General features: G+C 34.2%; 1 protein-coding gene across 3 annotated transcripts in view; it reads right to left on the reverse strand.

Moving 5' to 3' along the window:
- The window catches only part of LOC118204098 (uncharacterized), a 225,039-nt gene extending 205,814 nt beyond the window's left edge, over window positions 1-19,225 (reverse strand). Inside the window, exon 1 of one of the 3 annotated variants that reach the window (XM_085815569.1) lies at window positions 18,993-19,225. Coding sequence is in view for 1 of the 3 variants with exons in the window: in XM_085815575.1 (XP_085671701.1) it covers window positions 13,105-13,114 (10 nt within the window). In the remaining 2 variants the exon portion in view is untranslated. Of the gene's footprint in view, window positions 1-13,104; window positions 13,241-18,992 lie in introns of those variants that run through there. The other 2 variants (XM_085815581.1, XM_085815575.1) reach the window with 2 other exon arrangements.
- Between the last annotated feature and the right edge of the window lie 2,885 nt (window positions 19,226-22,110).

The following is a 22,110-nucleotide window of genomic DNA, read 5'->3' on the forward strand; positions in this document are numbered from 1 at the left end:
TTAAATCAACACTATTTTTTCTATTAAATGATTCGTACACTGCCACGTTGTCCGATACAATCTCCACTAGCAGACAGCGGTGGAGTTCGTTTACGAGGCAAATATAGCGAATTACCGTATAAATATGATTATCGGGACAAAGAGAATTTTGAATTCTTAATTAGTAAACCTTTAAATTCTTTGCATTACATACGCTTTAAAATTGTATCTCTTTTTCTTGAGTACATTCAGTTTTAGCTCTGTGCAAAACATTCATCTTTCATGCCACGGGCTCCGAGATCTCTGTGATGCTTAAAGTTGACATGAGTTTTCGTATCTTTTGTTGTCCAGTGTTCGATATATTACTTTCGGTTTTACACTTCTTACATTAGAAATTTCTTGTGTAAGAGTATTTAATGGGGAAAACCAAAACTTTAGTTAAAAACAGTCTGATGAAAATAGCAGATGTAGTTTCTATAGAGATATCAGTAATCATAATTCATCTTACCAGCTACAAAAAGGAGAAGAAAATAGCATGGCTAATATTCTGGACACAGCCATGTTGTTAAGCGAGAAATATCGTGGTCCATATTTAACATTCCGGGTCCAGAGTGTTTCACTGTTGCAATTCTTGCATCTGACGCAGTGCGGGTTTTCAAATTTGATCGTACTCGGCATGGGATATGCAATAGCCAAGTTCTGGAAACGCAAGTCATCTTCGTACTTTTCAACAATCTGTTCTTTCACCTTCATGGGGATCCGAAAAATTTTCTTCGTTGCTTGACTCTTCTCATTAACTTTCCTAAAACTCATTGTTAAAGATTTTACATAAAATTTACGCGAAACAAATGCAAAAATCACTTGAAATTCAGAGTTATAGAGCGGGCTGTGTACTGAATAGAAGCAACAGGCGTACTGACGCTTATGGACAGTCGTAGGTAAAATAAGTGTAGAGTGCGCGCAGTCGGGGCTTATCAAGCTGAGTCATATTCTAAACAAATGTGGTATATCAAACAGTTTTCCCACCCAGAGATAACGGATACCAAGTTGGACGTATTTCTGAGCGGTAAGTATGCCGAAGTAATACCACTCGGTGTTACCACTTTATTACCGAACCAGAGACACATGCGCGGTCGTAGTCATAATAGCAAATACAGACTGAGCCAAAAGTTTGTTAAAATTTTAAAAATTCACAAAAAAAGGAAGAAATTATGGTAAAGAAGTGCGGTTAGCAAGAAAGGGTCACAAGAAAGTCGGATGTCTTCAGCAGGGGGGGAATTACTTAAAAATGTCACCGGTAGAGGGCGCTGACATGCGAGAGATTCAGCAGAATTATGCAAATTAATCTTGTAATAAAAGACCGTTACACACGAAGATTTTTCATTCGCTTTCAGAATGTTATCATTCATGTATATTTTTATATTTTCTTTGTGTTGAGTCATTTTTCGTGCTGGTTTTAAATAGGTGGTGAATTTTCTGCAAAATCCTTCGGTGATATTGTAATTTAGCTTATTTTTTCTAATAACTTTCTCAAAAATTAAAATCAAGGGTTGTGCATTTTTTTAAAATTTCAAACGAAAAAAAAATATTGCGTATATTGCAATGAACAAACACTGATCAAGATCAGTATATCAAGATTGACTGCTCATATGTAAAGGACGTAATATAGCTGCTCCACAAGTACAGCCACGACCGCGTCTAGGCATTTTGCCATCCGACGCAATCTCTGCAGATCCTAAATTCTGTTGCCCTCTGCCTTCCTGAGTTCTAAAAATTTTACAGCCCCTAAATTTTGCTTCCCAGTATTACTATAAATTCTAAAAAATTTTGTTCGATACTTCTGTAAAAAATTTGTAGCTTCTAAATTCTGCTTCCTAGTAACGCACCGGTTGAATCCGCTCCGGCTTTGATGATAATAATATTATTTGCAAAAAGTAAAAGATGCGAAATCTATGTTCAGGAAATGGAATCTATGCTCTTTAATGGATTACTTCGGATTAAAGTCATTTTGCGTCAGAAAAATGTTTTTTAAAAGTAAACAAACTATCAAAAAAGGAAACGTCAAAGATTTTAGTTATGGAAAAAAAGTGCAGCATATTTAAAGTGAATTTCAGCCGTTATGTGAGAAAAATCTATCGGTGAACTAGCATTGAAGTTGAAAATACTTTAGCAGAGAATTTCCAGATTGGAAATTTGTGGTTATTTATAGAATAGTACAAGATTTCATTTTTTACTTCGTGATTTTTTGAAACTGCGCTTACAAAAATTAATATATATGTAAGATAAAAAATATGTAAATCAAAATTATAATTTAAACTAACGGTAACCCTTTAATTCTCCCTCTCTGTTCGAAAAATCGTAATAACCTCTCTGGCTTGCGTCATTTCTAGATCATTTCATCTTGCATGAACTGCGCAAAACTAATGACGTAACTCTTGGGAACTGAAACTTTTCTAAATTAAATCAAACTTTCCTCTCGGCGAGTTTTCATATTGGATAACTACGCACCTCAGCTTCACTCTGAGCGCTGCTTAGACATAATTTCGCTGTGCTCGCTTCCTAGCGCAACAATATCAAAAATGTAAATGCTCTTGAATAGGCACGAGTATACTGCCAAGTGATTGTGGCTACAAACGTCAACTGGAAAATAAAAATAGAATTAAAACTGCCTAGACTGCCAAGTTTCTTAGATATTATGAACTCAACATATTAGCATACTACGCAATCAGATTTCTTCCTATTCCTATATAGATCTACGATCTGTCCTATCTAGGTATTATTCATCAACAATGCTACGTCTTTTTCTTGTTTTCATTATATATATATTGATTACTAAAAATAAATCTTTTAAAGCAAAAGCGTATTAATGAGGTCCATTTTGTTATAATAACAAATTTAAACGTATTAGGCCTACCAAATTATAGGTCTTACATATGACCGGCTGTATTATATGGAAAATTCTCGATTAATATACTATTTTTGTTGAGTCGTAAATATTATGGGATTTAGATGCTTGGCATTTAACTAACTTAAATTGGCCTAAACATGCGTTTTCATTTTCGAACTTTAAAAAAAAAATTTAAGAAAAAATTCTTTGCGAATGTAAAAATAGTACATATTTTATCACCTATTGGAAAGTTCGAAATGAAGGGAACTGAAGTGAGTAAAGATGATATAGACTGTCTTCTGACTAAGACAATTACTTAATGTTTATACCATTATATTAAAAAAAATTTGAATTCTTCTTCAAATAAACTAAGAATTTATGAACTTCTCTGAACACATATTTCAAGACAATCTAAGATTCTGAAGAATTAATATAAAATGTCTGCTTCAGTAACGAATTTTTCAAATTATATGCAGGGAACATCATGATCATTGAACAGTACAGTCTGTCTCGTTTGTATATTTAATATCTCAATATTTTTAGCAGGATATGTGCTTTTACCATTTAATGTATGAACTCTTGCGGTATTAAAACCTTTGGTATGAATTATAGCCGTTTAGCCTCCAGGTGTATATACGATATTGATATCGTTTCAAAAATGGCGAAATTTAAATAAAAATAATCAAACAACTAGTTTAGTCGGAAGTTCTTCATGAATAATAAATGTCTTCTGCAGTAAAATAAGGAAATACTGAACATATTCATGCTACTGAAATTCTCTAAAATGCAATAAAAGAAACTTAACATAAAATGGGCGAAGGAAATAGAAAAACACGATTTTGTCCTTGATATCACGACTGCAGGACGTTTTAAAAGAATTTTACATCTGAATTTTCCTTTGATTCATACAAGGAACATTATGAGTCACATTTCTTTCCTTTTACTCTTATTTTTACTACCAATATTACTACCAGTCGTCAATGAAAGGAAACATTCATGCTAACCACCATTTTTTAAAAATTTACAAAGTTTTTATATATTTTACTGCTTATAAAATTAACCCCTGAAATAGTATTCTTCCAGTATTATTCTTTTCATTTTGATAAGAAAATACGCAGCAATTGTCGGCGTCGCTTAATTTTTTAAGACGCCAATGTAATTTTTCGAGTAAGGGGTCAACGTAACTTTTTTAATTTTATTTATAATTCCTACTAAGAATTATTCCTCACAGACTAATTAAATACTTCTATGCTGAAAACGTTTGAAAAAGATTACGGTTCTAGGTTGAAATGAAGACAGTTTATTTTGAAGGTAAAAAATTATCATGTTACAACTTTCGAAGAAATATCCCTCGGAACAAGCGTTCTTCCTTTTAGTTCTCTTGACATTCCTGGAATCATTGCTAGACTGCTTTTCCAGGCTGTCATCAGCGGCGGATGAGGCTAATCTGACCGGAAAAAACTGGCCAACTTGCCGAAAGGTTGCGGCACTTTTTACGAGCTGGTCATTGTTCGCAGAAATACAAGGAGTACTCAGCACCCTTATGAAATTCAGTTTATTTCATGAAAAATGAAAAATGCAACATTTATCAAGATGCCAGAACACTTATGAGACGAATTAAGTGAGTAATCGAGGACTTGGAGAAAGGTGGAAGCCATTGTTCGCCAAGACATAAATAAGGAGTACCCGATACTCTTATGAAGTTCAGTTTATACCATGAAGAATGAGGTCTCCATCAAGAAGCATAAAGGTAACAGTATCGGTACTTGCATAACGTTGCCGGCGTCATTAGGAAATCGCAAGGGTAGCGGAACATGAAAATTCTCCACTATTATTCCAAAAGGAGTAAAGAATAAGATCCAGTTATGAATTTGCGACAAGCTAACGATGACGGGGTTAAGAAGATGAGTTCAATACGTTTACCATTAGTTTATAATTCGAATTCATTTATTTAATTTTATTTTTATTCATTTCTTTTTTAGTGTCATTAAATCCTTTTCTTTTAACGAATTTACAGATTTTTTGTTGCATGAATCCTGCTGCAGTAATGCTTTATGTTGCATCCACTTTAAAACTATAGACATTATGCGACAAGATGGACTTAAAAGCCATCAGTGTCTCGGGAAGTATCCCGAACTCCCAATAACCCCAGAAAAATTTCAACTTCAACGGAGCTAGTCTACACATAGGTGGTGTATTTAATTACGGCAAAGCACACTAGGGCTATCTGCCTAAGGGGAGGGATGCCTTCGTGGAGGACTTTCTAAGGGAAACTGGCTCGTATACACGTTACACATGGGGAAAACCACGAAAACACCCATGCAGCCAGCCTTTTCGCGGGATTCGAACCTCGGGCCGAACTACCAGTATTCAGCGACTTAACCGCTCGGCCGCTGGTGGGCTCCGTCGATACATAGAAACTAAAGGAAAACAGTTTTTTTTTTTTTTTTTTTTTTCCGACACCGTACTGAAGGGTCGGCTGTACCAAATCTCCTCGTTAGCTCATATAAACCCTAGTGTGAACGACACTTTGGCACTGTCTAGAATTGAATAGCTGTTCTGTTGTCTTAGACAGCTTGAATTTCTTGGAAACGTTGACCTCTGCTCAACCATTTTGGTAAGCAAAAATAAATATTTTTCTGTCCGGTACAATCTTTTCAGGTTCTAAATTCTGCTGCCTGGTGCCTACTTAAATTCTAATTTTGCCGCCACTAAATTCTTCCCTAAGTTCTAAAATTTCTGACGTCTCTAAATTTTGCTGCTTAGAGCTTCTCGAAATCCTAAAAATTCTCACTCCTTCGGTGCAGCAGCACCTGTTGCAGCGACTGTGGCGCTGGTGTTGTTGAAAAGAGGAAACAGAGGAATCAGGAGAATGGAGAAATCTGGCAAATAAGATGGTTGTGGTAACTCTGTTTCTGATCAAAAGAGCCTATACTTCGTTCTCAAAACAGGATATCACCCCAAACGGTGAAAAGATACCTTAGTTTTAACTCTTGTATAAGAGAAATTACATTATCCCCGTGATATCATTTGATATATATCTTCCGTTAAGAGTACGCTAACTCTCCCTGAAAACCAAACTCAGTTATTGCAAGTTTCATACACTTGATATGATTTTTTCAAGAAAGTTTTGAAAACAGGAATATTTTTAAAGCTTGTTAACTGTTACAGTATTTTGTCTTCTATATGATTATTAAGATAAATTAGTCTAAATTTATTAGTACACAAAGAAATAACCTCCTCGCGAATAAAAACACCCTCTAAAATACTTTATTTTGTCAAATAAAGTATAAAAGTTTCTTTGTAATTAGCATTTTCACTATTTCTGAAATTTATAAAAGTAATAAAGCTAAAATGCATTCCAATTTTTTTAAATTTAAGAATATAATCTTACTTACACGTTTTATGAGGAATAATAATCAGGTTTTCTAAGTCCAAATCAGAGATTTTGCAGTGAGAGTTGCAATAATCTACGATTATAATGAGAAAATATTCAAGAAAATTTAATCAGACTCTAGAACATTTTTATTCTTATATTTTTGTGCTTGTTTGCGTTTTTGTAAACAAAAGGACAGAATTTGAATTAACTTTTTTTAGATGACATTCTCGACCATGAGCACAAATACGTATGCGCGATTCAAGCTTTTGTTTTTAATAAGTATGTTAGATGGATATGGTTTCAATGTTTAAATTTCTTTTGTGTCCTCTTTATTTCATATAATCTCTAAAAAAAGCAAAAAATAAAAATAGAGATCAACTTGAAAAAAATTAGTCCATCAAAAATTATAACTTCGCTAAACCGAATACTAAAACAAGTACAACTTACCGAAAAGTTTCAAATGATTTGGCCCAGTGCCATCGGGGTCGTGCTTCGGAGGTTTCGAAACTAAAAGTATGCTTGATTTTCGTGTCTTTTTTCCCATGTAACGGCGAACGGGCAGGCTGCATGGGTGTTTTCGCGGTTTTCTCTATGTGTAACGTGTATACGAGCCAGTTTCCCTTAGAAAGTCCTCCACGAAGGTATCCCTCCCCTTAGGCAGATAGCCCTCAAGGCTTTGCTGTAATTAAATAACCTAACCTTTTTCCCATTTGCAACATGAATACAAGCCAATTCCTCTTAGACTATGACGTCCTCGACGAACACATAAAAACCCTAGGTAGACAATCTTGCTTTGCCATCTGACTTACGTAACCTAACTTAGGCAACGCAACAAACTTCTGTCTGGCACAGATTTAAAAATTTCTTTGCTCTTGATGAAGAGGGGTCTGTACCTGTTCGCCTGAGAAATCAATAGAGTTTTGTTTGAAAATCTATGCCCAACGCAAGATTGTTGCTTTGCCATATTCTAATACTTAACTTTGGCGTGTTTCTCTTCTTTCCAACCTAACCTTCTTAGTCTAAAATTAAAGCTACCCAACTACGCATTTTCTCTCAAATGCAGTTATACTGTATTGTTTTATATACATAATATTTAATTAATTACTGTCTGAGAATATAGAATAATATTTTTCTTACATCTGCAAAGCAAACTGCAGTCTGCGTAAATGAGACGCTTGAAATGTAAAAACACACAAATATGTCCCTTTTTAGTAAGTCAGGGTGGCGAAACATTAATAATATTCTAAATGCACAGTGGATGTCATATTTGGTTACAAGTTCTGTGAACCGTAAAGATTTACTTTCATAAATCATTTTGATGCGAACTAATTTGATTACGATCACTAGATCAACTATTAGTTTTGAGTATTTTACCTCCAAGGCACGCAGAACTGTGAGTGACTTCTGATGATTTACTTCGGCTTCTTCGGCATTAGATTCTTCGGCATAGAAGTCCATTAGAGTACATTATTCAAATAATATACATTCCTAATGGTAATATAATAGCGGACAATTTTTAACCCACGTTTACCCTTAGAGGCAGGGAAGCTCATCATGTCATTCGTATCAAGGGCAGTATTCCTAACACTACCCACGATACCTAGCTAGAAGAATCCTTTGATGATACCTGCATTTGTTCTTCAAAGTTTAAATGAAGTGAAATTCATCACGAATAGAAAAGTGAAACTATTATTTGGATGAATTTATTTATTTATGAAGAACTAATAGTATGGCTTGAGGTATCAGCTTTCAGTTGCTTGGATTCTTACAATGTTATTAACCTCACCCATACTTCCTTTACATTTCACTAGTTATTTTTTCTTCACTTGTTTTAAATATACCTTCATTTTTGTTGCGAGCAATCAAATCAGTCATGCTCAATCAGATGATTTAAAGAACAAGATAAAAAAATCAGACAACTAAAGCCATTAAGTACTAAATACAGTGCTGACCATAGGCGGCATGCAACGAACGTCAAATTTGCATGAAAGGTACTATTAGATATTGGGATGTGCAGATGATTAGCATTTCAGCCCAGTATAAAGCAGGTACGAGTAATGCCATTTACGTTCTGATTTTCCTTTCATAACTCATTTGCAGAACTACTTACATGAAGTGCGCCAGTAGCATTACATTACTGAGTCGAATATGTTGCTCTATGCGAAATATTCGCGGCAATACCTGAATAGATAGATAGGTTTCTCATTTTAGAAATCGTATCGGACGTTGGTTTTTAACGTAAAAGTCGTGTTATGCCTCTTGTAATAAAGACAATGTACTACTAGTACGTGTCGGAGTTTGATCGCAGCAGGATCTTGACCTATCAGGATCGTTATTAGTCGCGCTGACAATGGTGTAATGAATGACTACACTGGACACAGGAATGGCAACACGTCGTCTTTTCAGACGAATCTCGGTTCTGCGTCTGCGTATGCATCATGATGGATGTATCTGTGAGCGGCATCGAGGAGAACGGATATTGCTAGCTTGTATTCGCCAACGTCATACGGGCCTAACACCCCGGTGTGCTGGTATCGGGTACCATTAGCTACAAATCACGGTTACCTTTTATTCGCATAGCCAGTAATGTGGACTATCGCTGTTACATTCTTGACTTGTTAAGTCCCATGGCTGCGACCTACCTTCGAAGCCTGCGTGATGCCTTCTTTCAGCAAGTTAATGCACAACTACATGTTACCCTGCTGTCCTGGCTTTCTTCAATACAGAGGGTGTTCGACTGTTGTCCTGGCTACCACGTTTTGTAGATCTCTCAGCCATTGAGTACCCTGGTCCTAGGTTGCCATGAGACTGGCACGTCACCACTCGCCAGCCACTGCGATTGATGATGAACTTTTGTGCAGAGATGAAGCCGCACAAAACTAAGTACTCTTAACTACACTCATGTCCATAAATTAAGGATAATTCGGAGTCACGCGGAAATCGAACTCTAAAATAAATATATCATTTGTGAAATCACTACACACATCTTTAAGAATCATATGCAAATTTCAGGAAGTAACCAGAAGACACCGATGGTACGTCACAAAGACGAGAGTGTAAGACAGTGATATATAAGGAATACAGGCAAAGAAGTAAAATTGTTCGCAGGCGCTTTATAAGTATTTCAGTGCAATAACCGAATAGTTATGACACAAAGGACGCATTTGGATGATTTTTTACGTGGTAGAATTATCGGCTGTCTGGAATGTGGGCGTACCCAACTGGAAGTATCAGACGAACTTGGAATTGCCCAGAGTGTCATCTCCAGGCTTTGGCAACGATTTCAAGATGATGGTAATGTGAGTAGACGTTACAGCACAGGTCGCCCCAGAGTTGCAACGCCGAATGAGGACCGATATTTGGCAGTTACTGCCAAAAGAAACAGGCGGAGCACTGACACAGACCTGTTTCGTCAGCTCTCTTTAGCATTGGTACGACAATTTCAAGGCAGACCGTGTACAGACGCTTAGGGCAGATTGGTCTATATGCTCGTAGACCTGTCAGATGCGTTCCACTTACTGCAACTCACTGTCGCCTGCGGTTAGCCTGGAGTAGACAGCATGCATTGTGGACACCGCAGTGGGCTTGTTTGATGTTTTACGACGAGTCCAGGTTTAGCTTGCAGTCTGATTCTCGCCGGACTTTCATATGGAGAGCTCCAGGTACCCGTTAGCATCAAGAAAACATCATTGAACGGCACCGTTACGGTGGTGCAGGAATGCTCGTTTGGGGTGGAATTATTCTGGGTTCCAGAACTGACCAGCATGTTCAAATTGGAACCATGACAAGCCAAATCTATCGGGACGTCATTCTGGAACAACATGTACGTTTGTTTCGGGGCACCATGGGCGCACAATTTGTGTTTATGGATGACAACGCCCGTCCTCACCGTGCAAACCTCGTAAGCGAATGCCTTCAATCGGAGGATATCACCCGTATGGACTGACCAGCATTCTCACCGGACTTGAATCCAGTAGAGCACGTGTGGGATATGCTTGGCCGACGAGTTGCAGCCCGTCAACCTCCTCCTACATGTCTAACGGAACTTCGGAGAGCATTGCTTTTTGAGTGGTGTAATATCCCCCAAGATCAGATCGATAATTTAATACTTAGCATGCCTACGCGTTGAACGGACTGTATTGTATCGTCTGGGAGGCATTCAATGCCAGACGCTTAGGGCAGAATACCAACAATCATACCAACCATGTAATGTTGGTTTGATGTAAATAGGTTTTTTTTTTTTTTAATTTGCTCCAGGGAGAAAAAAATCGCTAATTTTTTTAATAATATCAAACATATAGCATCTTTTTTTTGCTCTTTACCTTTTGTCTAATAAATAAGCTTTACTGCTTCTAACTCTTGCTTTGCCTGATTTTGCATTATCCTTAATTTATGGACATGAGTGTATTTGTCATTTACGCTCAGTTCGATTAGATGCCCAACCGAATTACAGCCGTTGTTTTTGCTAGAGATGGCAGCTCATTTTATTGAATTTAGCACCGTATGTAAACCACCTGCAAGTTTAATCACGTCTTTCTTCCATTATACTGTGTAAGTTTAATAAATAAAATTCTGCTGTTTGTTTTTCTTCCTCGTTTGAACATTTTAATGGCCACCAGTAGAATTAAAGGAAAAGGAGAATTCCCAATAAAACGAAAAAAAAAAGGCTTAGAAGTTGATTGATTACCCTTTGTTGTTTTATGCAGTAAAAACAGGAATTAGAAGCAAAAAGATAATAACAAACACATGCGCATTTTCTGTTTTTAACACAAGAAATCAAGTATTACTGTTTTGGGCCAGTGAACGTAAAATTTCACGTTTTGGGAAATAGGAAGTTGTTGCCAAGTCAGCTACAGGAGATGGATTTTGGCATTGTCTTCGACGTAATAAAATTATATTTCTCAACGGACAAGAGTTTAGCATTTAAGCAATAAACTCTCCTTAGCATCATTCTGCAACAAAACTTTTAAACCGTTAGTAAAACTAACAAAATATGTTTCTCATATTGTATAGCCTATAGCGATTATAGTATTTCTAATTTTACTTTCCCTATAAGCTTTCCGTAGCAAATATTTAATTGTATTGATAAAATTCTGCAGTAGCATATACCTGTTAATCGTCTATATATTTTTTAACGCTTCTTAGAATCTTCTTCGAGGTATTTTAATTTTCAATTCCGATAAAATAAAGACATAAATAGGCACTGTTGCCAATCAAAGATAAATAAGATTTTCCATTTATCTTCGATATAATAAAATAACATTGCACAATTAGCGTTAATTTAATTATAAATCCTTTTATCTAAACTCTTTAAGAATATCTTGCAAAAATTAGAATTTTAAATTATTAATATTATCAAAAAGTCCAACTGTAATATTCGATTCGCAGTATAGCGAACAGCGCCGTAACACAGCTGCAACAACAATAGCTATAGTACATTCAGCATTTGCTCTTATTTTGTAACATATTAAAAATACAAAAGAACTGTTCTTTCATAGATTAGCTTTGGAATTTTTTACATAAAATGTAACCTTTATAGTAATGCAAATATTATAACACCCAGATTAAATTCTAAATATCCAGATCCGCAATTCATTGGTATATTAAAAAGAAAATCCAAATAACTAAGTTTATTTCTTCCCATAAGCCTATTTACTGCAAAGCAAGAATCGAAATGTTAATTATTTAGCTTACAGTATTTTTAGTTCAGCACATGTCAATTTTGTCATTGCAAGCGTCTTTAATAGATTTTTTCTAAAATTTTTGGCCTGTTACATCTTCATTATATTACTTACTTTGCGCACTACCATGCATTTATCATCTACATCACTTGATAAATATTACCATTCCAAGGATCTTGCATTCGAAGATAACATTCTCCAAATGCAGATCTTTATTTTGCGAGCAACGTCACAAATATCCAGTTATCATTATGCTATCAACTGACAAAGCAAACCGTTTGTGTCTTTCCAACGTAACTCGTATGTAATTGTTTAACAAATAACTGATTTAAAGGTAATAAATTCACTTTTTAATCATTTAAATGTTTATTTTATGTTTTTAATTGATATAACTTTAATATGTAATTTAATGTTTCGGAACATGACTTAAATTAATTAAAGATATTTCTAAAGGCAGAGATTAAGTACCGCAATGCAGAATCGTTTGATTTGATGGTGATGATTAAGGAGTCTCCAGTGCCAGGTAGGTAATATATTTGATTTGCTTTTCGTTGAGATGAATCGTCTGTCTAATCATCTAAATTCTTCTTCTAATCGAAAAAAGTATGCTTTGATTTCTGGAGGGGAAAAAAAAAATCAAAATATACTTTTTTTGAATAGACTATAACGCGAGATTTTTTTCTGTTTGGCTAAGCAAAAACCTATTCCACTTCAAATAAAATACAACAGTGAAATAAATTTTTAATTACTAAAGTTCCCTTAAACTAAACATCTTTCTGTCTGTTTTTACAGAAAGAAATAATTTTCCAAAGAAATAATTTTTATTCGAGTAAAATGCAGCGCGCAACTCAATTCAACTCAATCTGCAAACTTGATGCCACTTTTTTTTTAATTGCTGTAGTACAATAAAAGGATAAATTAATAACAAAACATGTAATCAAATTTTTCCACTTACAGTTTTTAATAAACTTAACGAAACATATCAACAAACCTAATTTTACTCGTTCTATAGCAAGAACAATCGAATTGCAGACATTTAAAATTCGGATAATGGCAGTTGCCCTGACATTTCACAAAAAATATTTTGGAATGGCTGTTTATTAATTTACGCGCCGAAAGGAAAGATATAAAACTCCGAAATATAATATTTATAGAATTAAAATCTGAAGAACACTTACGCTTCATCATGACTCATCTCTTCTAGAAAAGAAAATCATTTATTTACGATACTATCTCCCAAGCAAAACGGTTGTCCCGCAGGTGACTGCGTCGCGCAAACGATTTCGACTGCTCTTGACCTTCGGTGAGACTGGCGGGATTATCTCTCCCTGTTTCCCACCCTAGGTCAACAGACAATGCTGCACGTTGAAGGGCGCATCGTAAACTGCCGCTTGACATTATGAATGAAGAATCCTTTTAATTAACGAGGTAAGGAAGACGCAGGTGATTTCTAGGTGTATCGACTGCGGAAGGGTGGAATAAATTACAAATTTGGAATATTTTGGCGATTACTACACTCAGATTGCTTCTATCCCAGATGAACATTATATACACAAACACTAGTAGTAGTAGTAGTAGCGGAGCCTGACTAAGGCAGGGGCATAAGGGGCATTTGCCCCGGGCTCCAACATCAGAGGAGGCTCCCAAATCGAATAAAAAGTTTATTTTACGTTTCCTTTTTTAATGAACTTTTTTTTAAACAAAATAAGAGTACAGTATAAAATCCGTCTATTTTATGTTAGCTTATGTTAATAATTTTAGGTTTATATTAATAATTTTTATTGTACTTTACTGAAGGCTATGATTTTAGCATGTAGTTTCTTTTCTTTTTTTTAATTTTAAAAGAAAATTATTTTCTTATCCCATTGTTAATCGTTTTATGCATCTTTAATTCAGTTATTGGAAAGAAAATAATAAATTAGTTAAAATAACATTGCTTTTCATAGACAAAACATAACAAAATTATAGGGCATTCCTCTCCAACCTTTTTAAGTTTTGCGTGCAATAATTAATTAAATATAAATAAATATCCACTTTGGATGTAAAAATTATCTTTAATGCATGTACATTTAAATTATCTTTTTACTGGAATTTGAATAAGGTTTCGTTCTGGGTATTTTTCATTCTGTTAGGATAAATATTCGTCCTTTAATGTCTCAATATTTATCATAATAAAATGAGACTGATAAAATAATTACCTTTCTTAAGTAAAGAAGTTTGTTTTGTTTGTATGCAATAAATGTAAGAAATAATTAAATACTCCTACATATGAAAGTAACTATTGAGAAATTTGCATATATTTCATTTAAAAATATACTAATATTTAGTTTATGAGATTTAGGAATTTTTCTTATAGACAGATGTTTAAGATAATTGTAGAAAGTATTCTAATATAAATTCTAATATAAATAACTGTGTAGGACTTGTCTATGGTATTTTTCGTTAATTAATTTAAATTGCTAAAAAAGACTTTACATTTTCTAATTATAAATTTAAATACCATTTTTGTCAAATTTTGGCTCTTCAGGTGTGCTATATCCTTTAAATGATGGACATAGAATTGTCAGAAAATTAATAAAATGGACAGAGCGATATTTCGTTTGACCATTAAAGGGGGAGCTTAAATTTTTAATTTAATTTAGTTATTTTAGGTTCTAGTCAATTTCTTGTTATATATCTATAATGAGGTGAAAAATTTAAATACCTCCATAGAGTTTAATTCCTCATTGCTGAAGTAGTGAGGTAGAGAGGGGCTCCTAAAGAAGTTTTTGCTCCGGCCCCGATTAGGCTAAGCCGGACTCTGAGTAGTAGTAGCAAATATTCACAGAAATTTTTAAATACATATGTTGTAAATTAAATGTATTTTAAAATTATGAATTAGGCATATTATTTAAAATTTTAAAAATAAAAAAGTATTTTTAATTATTAAGTATGTATTCTGATTGCTCAATTTGTTAAGAAGTGGCAAACTGAATAAATTTGGACGGTTAATTGAAGATCTTATTCTTTGGCGAATGGCAATACTCTTAAAATCCGCTATATGTGAGGCATGTAAGAGAAAAATTAAAAGTCTTACATTTAATACAGTGCCAATAATTGTCAAACCGATAAGGTAATAGATGTGTAGTAGTATGACATAGCATAATGTAACTGTTTATAAAATTTTTAAAAGAACTCAGCTAAAGAACTTTCTAATGAGAAAATGAAAATTATTAAAAAAAAAGCGTTTATTTGTTTTGAACCACTAACTTTATTAAAGAATGATAATTTGGAAGTTAGAAGTAGAAATTTTAGGTCACGTTGAATGGCAGTACTCAGGAAATTGGCTATTGGGCTAGGCCGCGTCGATGATGATTTATATGATAATGTAATGTCATGTAATAGTATAACACATTTGAAAAGGTTTTTTAAAAGCATTTCTACAAAGGAAACAAAGGAAAGCATACATTTGCATTTATTCTTGCGGATACGAAAGTGCAATAGTTAGAAAAGGAAAAAAAAAATTTTTTTATTTTAATGTTGAATAAGTAAAATGATTACAGGTTATCAGGATAAATCCTTTTGTCATAAACTTCACCGTTTCGAAACTTTCTTCAATTTATCCTTCAGAATCCTCCCCCCCCCCACACTTCCTTCTATTTTCACTATGCAACGAATTGTTCCGAATGCATATAAACTACCTGCACGAAAAACCTTTTGTTAGAATTTTTTACGGACTGAGTTTCACGATTTCTCATAAGGCAGCACGGAATTCACAGCAAAAATTTCATGAATTATTCTTGTGATTCTCTGTCGGAAAGATTTTCCGTCGATTCTCTGTCGAAAAAATAAGGATACAGGGGCAAGTCTATATTAGTAAATGGCTGTCTGGTTAAATAGGCGAGATATCGCCAAGCTGGCAACAGTTTCGGCGGCTAATTTTTGTCGCCAAATTTGGTAAGAAATTTCCAAAAGTCGCCACATTTGTCGACGTTTTGATCCGGTTCCTGCATCACCGTAATATAGGTATTGCAACTGAATAACTGTAATTGAGTTTAGTTGTCCTGTAACCGTACTCGGCCTGCCTTCCAGTAATTTAGTGAAGCAGAAAATACTAGAAATATCTCGGCGGGCAGGTAAAAACTATATAGGACCGGAAAAAGCATCTGCTGTCAGCTGTTGTCATCGTAATTGTTAGCTCAGAGCGACGTGCCAGCACGCACGCATAATGTTTCGAGGAGGATAATACGGTGTATCATCTCCTTGTTACACACCTTGTTGAACACTAAATCTATCGTAGCCTTGCCTCTTCTGACTGTTCTGCTTGTATCTCTGGACCACCAATGGAAAATGAACGTTTAAACACGTGTAATGATCTTAGTAGTTTTAATCTGTAACTCAGAAGTACTAGAAACCAAGCATTTATAAATAATTCATGTAAAGAAATGAAGTTTCATGGTCGACATTTTATTTCAGTCCATTTCTTACCTTTAAAACTCCCAGTCAATACGCTGAGTAGTTTTTACATTCAATCAACACGTATGTACTTACATACGTGCACATAAATCATCATTTCTAAGAATTTTGTGTATTAGTGCAGATATTTCATACGGCAAGGTCACGTAATTTATGAACACATAGTGTAATTGATTCTTAACATTCGAGTGCCATAAAATCATTCTTAGACTCGAAGTGATAGATAAGAATGGGAATGAAATAAACAAGAATTCGAAAAGGCTGTTTTGGATTGAGTAAAAGACTGAAGCTCATTGCAGATCATAAGTTGTCGAAACAGCCAAGATCACAATATTTCAGTCAAAAACAGGAATTTAAGAAGTAATTAGATAAAATTTACAATGACAGTAGAAATTTTAGAAAAGCGACAATGCATGGGGAAACACAACATTTCACTTTCATGTCTTCGACTTAATAACTAGAAAAATGACAAAGCATCGGCAAGTTCTACATATCACTCTCGTGTCTTCGACTTAGTAACTAAGTGAAGCGGAAGATAATGATTGTTCGAACATTTAATAGCCTTCAGAATGAAAATGAAAGAAGCATACATAATACACTGCAACCAAAACGTTTCACCTTAGACGCTTCGAGCAATCTTCACTCGCAGGATGTTATCTATTTTACCTATTCCATAAGTTAAAAATCAGACGGTTCTGTACAGAAGAGCGCAATATACGGTGTTAGAAACATGTTCAGAATCATTAGACGTTAAGATATAACATGCATTAAATATATTTCAGGTTATATAACTTAATTAGATTATTAGAAAACAAATGAAGATTAAAATTATAAAGAAGCGCGTTTATTACTTTTAAAGTTAGTTTATTAAGCACTTAAAGATCAATTCAATTTCAAAGATAAATTAAAAGTCTTAAAATTTTTACAAATGACAACGCTCTGAAAAGTGAGTAGCCATGCACGAACCCTCGTGCACCGAAAATTAAAGATCTTAGTATCGCGGAATGACAACACATTCCATAAATGCATGATAGCCTACCATAACGTAACAAAAGTCACGATCCAAAAATCTTGAAAAGTCTCAGCTCAGTACAAATTTTAACTTAAAAACCAGATTTTGAAAGTATAATATTCACATTATGTATGCATGACATAAAAAATAAGATTATCGTCTTTTATCAATTCGAAAAATGTCATGAAAATGTTCATTTAATATTTATGAATATAACTTGATTATTTTAAGACATGTTATTTTATTATATTCCCGAAGTGATACATTTATAAACTTTAATATAGAATCCATTGGCTCATACATTCTTTTCATAATGCTGTTATGTCCAAGATAATCATGTTACTAATTTCGAATGCTATTGAAATCTTTAACGAATTTGAAATGTAGCATTTCTTATTTTTGTTTGTGAAAATGAGAAGAAAACAAAATAAAAATAGTTTCTGAATTATAAAGGAAAACAATTCCAAAAACAATGAGAGAGTTGCATTGAAAATGAAAGTCTTAAATTACTCAATAATTACTATTTCTCTCAGCTGCACATTTTTCGATCGATCTCAGAAAGAAAGATGTTGGATAATAAATAATCACTAAATTTTGCTTAAAAGAATAATTAAGAAAACAAATTCATTAACACGATTAAAATTCTAGTTTCCAATTCAAGAGCATGGGCATTTTTCCAGTCTATTAATCATGATTGTAATTTTGCATCTGTTATCTATATGAATTTTACTGATCTTCAGCAGGCTATGCCGATAACATTACCAATCTAAAATACGATATATTATGAAGAAGACTTATTGAATACAGACATTCTCTACACTCTTAACGGTTTAATTGGTATATCACAAATGGGATGTTTTCGGGGTATATTGCATGGAATGTCTAGCAGCATTTTTATGATAATCTCATCAGTAATGAATCACAGTATTACAAAGCCCTCCAGTGACGTAGATCACAGTTTAAATCAGAGTAATATACAGCGTTTAATTAGAAAACTGTGAAAAAGAATTTCACCGTTAATGTATAAAATCTCCTAATCATGTGGGAACTTGTATTATTATTATTATTTGTGGTGAGAGATCTATATCATTTACTTTTATAAGATAAAAATCAATTATCATATGATCATAACATTTGTTTTCGTAGAATAGTAATAGTTAAAAAATTTGTTGCACTATCATCTTGTAAAATCACTTACGAAAAGAAGTTTTCAAGAGATTAACAAATGTTCCCGTTTGAAATAAATGCATTTTTGTATGAGCTACACAGTTTTATTTTTCCAGTTTGGGTTCACGATGAAATTGCTATGGTGGAAATTAAAGAATCATGCAGAGGTTACAACCTAATATAAATCTGAAATGTAAACTTTTAATCACTTTTCTTGAACACATCTATTAACACATAACCATTAATAATGTTTACAAACAACTTTAATATCAATGTTACGGTAACCATTTGTAAGACAGCATGGAAGTTCAAGATGAAAAATCATTCCTTTTTTCCCAAAATCAAAAAACTATGGTAATAAAATTTTTTTGATTGCTTTACGCTTTCTGATCTGCCTCGAATTACGGAAATTGAATTTCAACTCGAACTTACCTCTCTGTGAGCAAAGAAATCCTTATATGGCAAAAATCCGTCCTCCAATCGGTCTTAGAATCCAACAGGTGGCCGAGAAATATTGTACAAGGCGGGAAATTTCACTTTACAACCAACAACCTCATGCTTTCCTGTTTCTCCACCTTGCGGGCAACCTTTCTCTTTGCGGCTCACTTTTCGTTTGGACGCTGGCAGCAAAGACTTCACTTTCCGTTCTTGGGAGAAGCCAGGTAACTGGTTTTTTCTTCGAAAGGCGGTGGAGGGTAGCAGGTAAAGAGGGGAGGTGTGTGGATAGAGGGGGTGACGTCAGGTCACCTCGCTTTGTTGTGCGGGGTAGGAAGCGCTTCGGGAAGAAATTGTTGGAAGTATTTTGACGATGCTCCAGGTTGGTGGTTTCTGAGGTTTTTGATTGCGCCGATCTGCTACGGAACTCGATATACAAGATATGACATTGCGATAATACTTATCACATTCCGGCACTAAGCGCGTGGCACGTGAGTTTCTATATGTTCATGCCATAATATTTCCCCCCTTTTCTTTCGGGGTGGGGTGGGGGAATGCCCATGGTCTCATCATAATTTCTTATTTCATCCAGAACAGGACACCCTAAAAGAACTCAGGACGAAAAATTTCAACTGAGAATAATTAAAAATATTTTTTAATTTTTCAGTTTCTACGTCTTATGCAGTTTCTAAAGTTTAAAAAACAAAACACAGCACCTAGACGCGGAAAGAAAAAGTAAAAGGAAAAAATGTCATAATAAACAAATAATATTGACGTTAAGGAAAGGAATGTCAAACAAAATTTATGAAGCATGTTATTTAAATTTTAAAATCTAGGCTTTAAAAAAATAAAATTTGAAGGTCTGTTGAAACTTCGCCGAAATACTAAAATTACCGTATTTTACACCGGCAAAAACGGTAATGTATAGATAGATAAACGGTAAATGTATCTTATAGGCCGGCGTATAAGACGCACCCCTTTTTTATGTACATTTTTTGAAGGATAAAACTTTATTACTGATCATTAAAAATGAATTTACAGTATTTTAAATATAAAGTAATGTAAATACGAAGTAATACTTTCTGCAAATACGCAATCTATCTGGGAAAAAACACCTTTTAATCTTCTTCGTCGAAACCTAGACACTCATCACCAGAGCTAAATGAAGAGTCACTTGAAACCTCTTCTAATTCACCATCTGATTCCTCATACAACAAATTGTCCTCTGTGCCATCCAGTGCATTACTAATGCCACACTTCTTAAATGATTTAACCACTGTCTCTGTTTTCACAGCATCCTATGAAGCTTTGACCATCCACAAACTTGCGAAATGCTAACTCCAAACAAACTGAGTATCGACGTATAAGACGCAGTACCGACGTATAAGACGCACCCCGTTTTTCAGACCTATTTTCAAAGAAAAAAGTGCGTCTTATACACTGGCAAATACGGTAGATAAAATGAAAAAAATCAGCCTAAAATGAAATAAATAATTTAAAAAAATAGCAAAATTACACTTTTTAAAAACGGCTTTGCATCTAGACAAATATATGTAAAGTAAAGAAAACTATAAGCAAAGACATACAGTAAAAAATTTAGAACTAATTTTTGACAAAGACCAAAAATTTCACACTCATGTCCATAAATTAAGGATAATTCAGAATCACATGGTAATCGAACTTTAAATAAAAATTTCACGTGTTGAATTATCGCACACATCTTCGAGAATAATATGCAAATTACAGGAAACTATCAGATGAAACTGATATAACGTCACAATAACAAGAGTGTAGGAGAACTGTATATAAGGAATGGTAGTAAAGAGGTAAAATAGTTCACAAGTGTTCTGTAAGTCGCTCAGTACCACAACCGAATAGTTATGACATATGGATCATATGGATGATTTTTTTACTTGGTAGAATTATCGGCCGCTAGGAATGTGGGAGTACTCAGATGGAAGTATCCGAGAAACTTGGAACAGCCCAAAGTGTCATCTGTAGGCTTTGGCAATGATTCTAAAATGATCGAAATGTCAGTAGACGTTACAGTACAGATTGTCCCTGAGTTTCAACGCCGAATGATGACCGTTATTTGGCAGTAACTGCTAAAAGAAGCAGACGGAGTACAGCATCAAATCTATCCCGTCAGATATCTTTAGCCACAGGTACGACAGTTTCAAGGCAAACCGTGTATGGACGTCTGAGACACACTGGTCTATACGCTCGCAGGCCTGTCAGATGTGCTCCGCTCAAGGCATCTCACTGTCGCCACCAGTTATCCTGAAATAAAGAACATTGTGGACATCGTCAAAGTGGGCTTGTGTGATGTTTCCGGCGAGTCCAAGCTTAGTTTTCAGTCTGATTCATGTCGGACTTTCATATGGAGAACTCCGGGTACCTAAAGAAGATATGTGAATAACAGCGTTATGTAATTGCATAATATGGATCTCTGAGGAATTGAAGCAGTTCAGGAATTCATTATGAGCAGTTACTATTTTTAGGACAGAATGGAGAAATAGCCAAATTAAAATGGAAAGTTAAGGATCTGTTGCAAATTAATGTTAGAAATTAAATTTGCTTTACATATTTTTGATGCTTACTTGGAAGAAAGACGAAACACTCTCACTTAATTTAGTTGTTGTTAATTGATGGTAAATTGGTTTATTCCCCTTGATAAGTGAATTAATCTGCAATCAATGACAATAGCTATTTTTTCAATACTTAAATATTTTTGCAATTAAGGATTTTTCTTTATAGATTTTTATCTTTTTAAAGCAATAGAGGTTTAAAATTTAATTTTTCTATTATTATCTAATTCTATTCTTAATCTATTAATATCTAATTCTATTAATAATCTAATTCTATTAATAATATTATCTATTCTTAATCTAATTTTTTTTTTAATATTCTTTGTTTTGATTGAATTTCTGTTCCTTAGAGATGGTACATGAAAAGTTTTCTATTTAGGAATTATTGGTTGGTATATATATATATATATACATACATATATATATACACATCCTATATATATTCATATCTTACACGCACATAGTTTTGATATATATATATGTTACCGTGAAAGACAGAAATTGGAGAATGTCGACTTTCACCGGAG

This window comes from Stegodyphus dumicola, chromosome 1 (assembly GCF_044657685.1).
Source record: "Stegodyphus dumicola isolate Sdum_Otavi_A_Nest chromosome 1, ASM4465768v1".
Lineage (NCBI taxonomy): Eukaryota > Metazoa > Arthropoda > Arachnida > Araneae > Eresidae > Stegodyphus > Stegodyphus dumicola.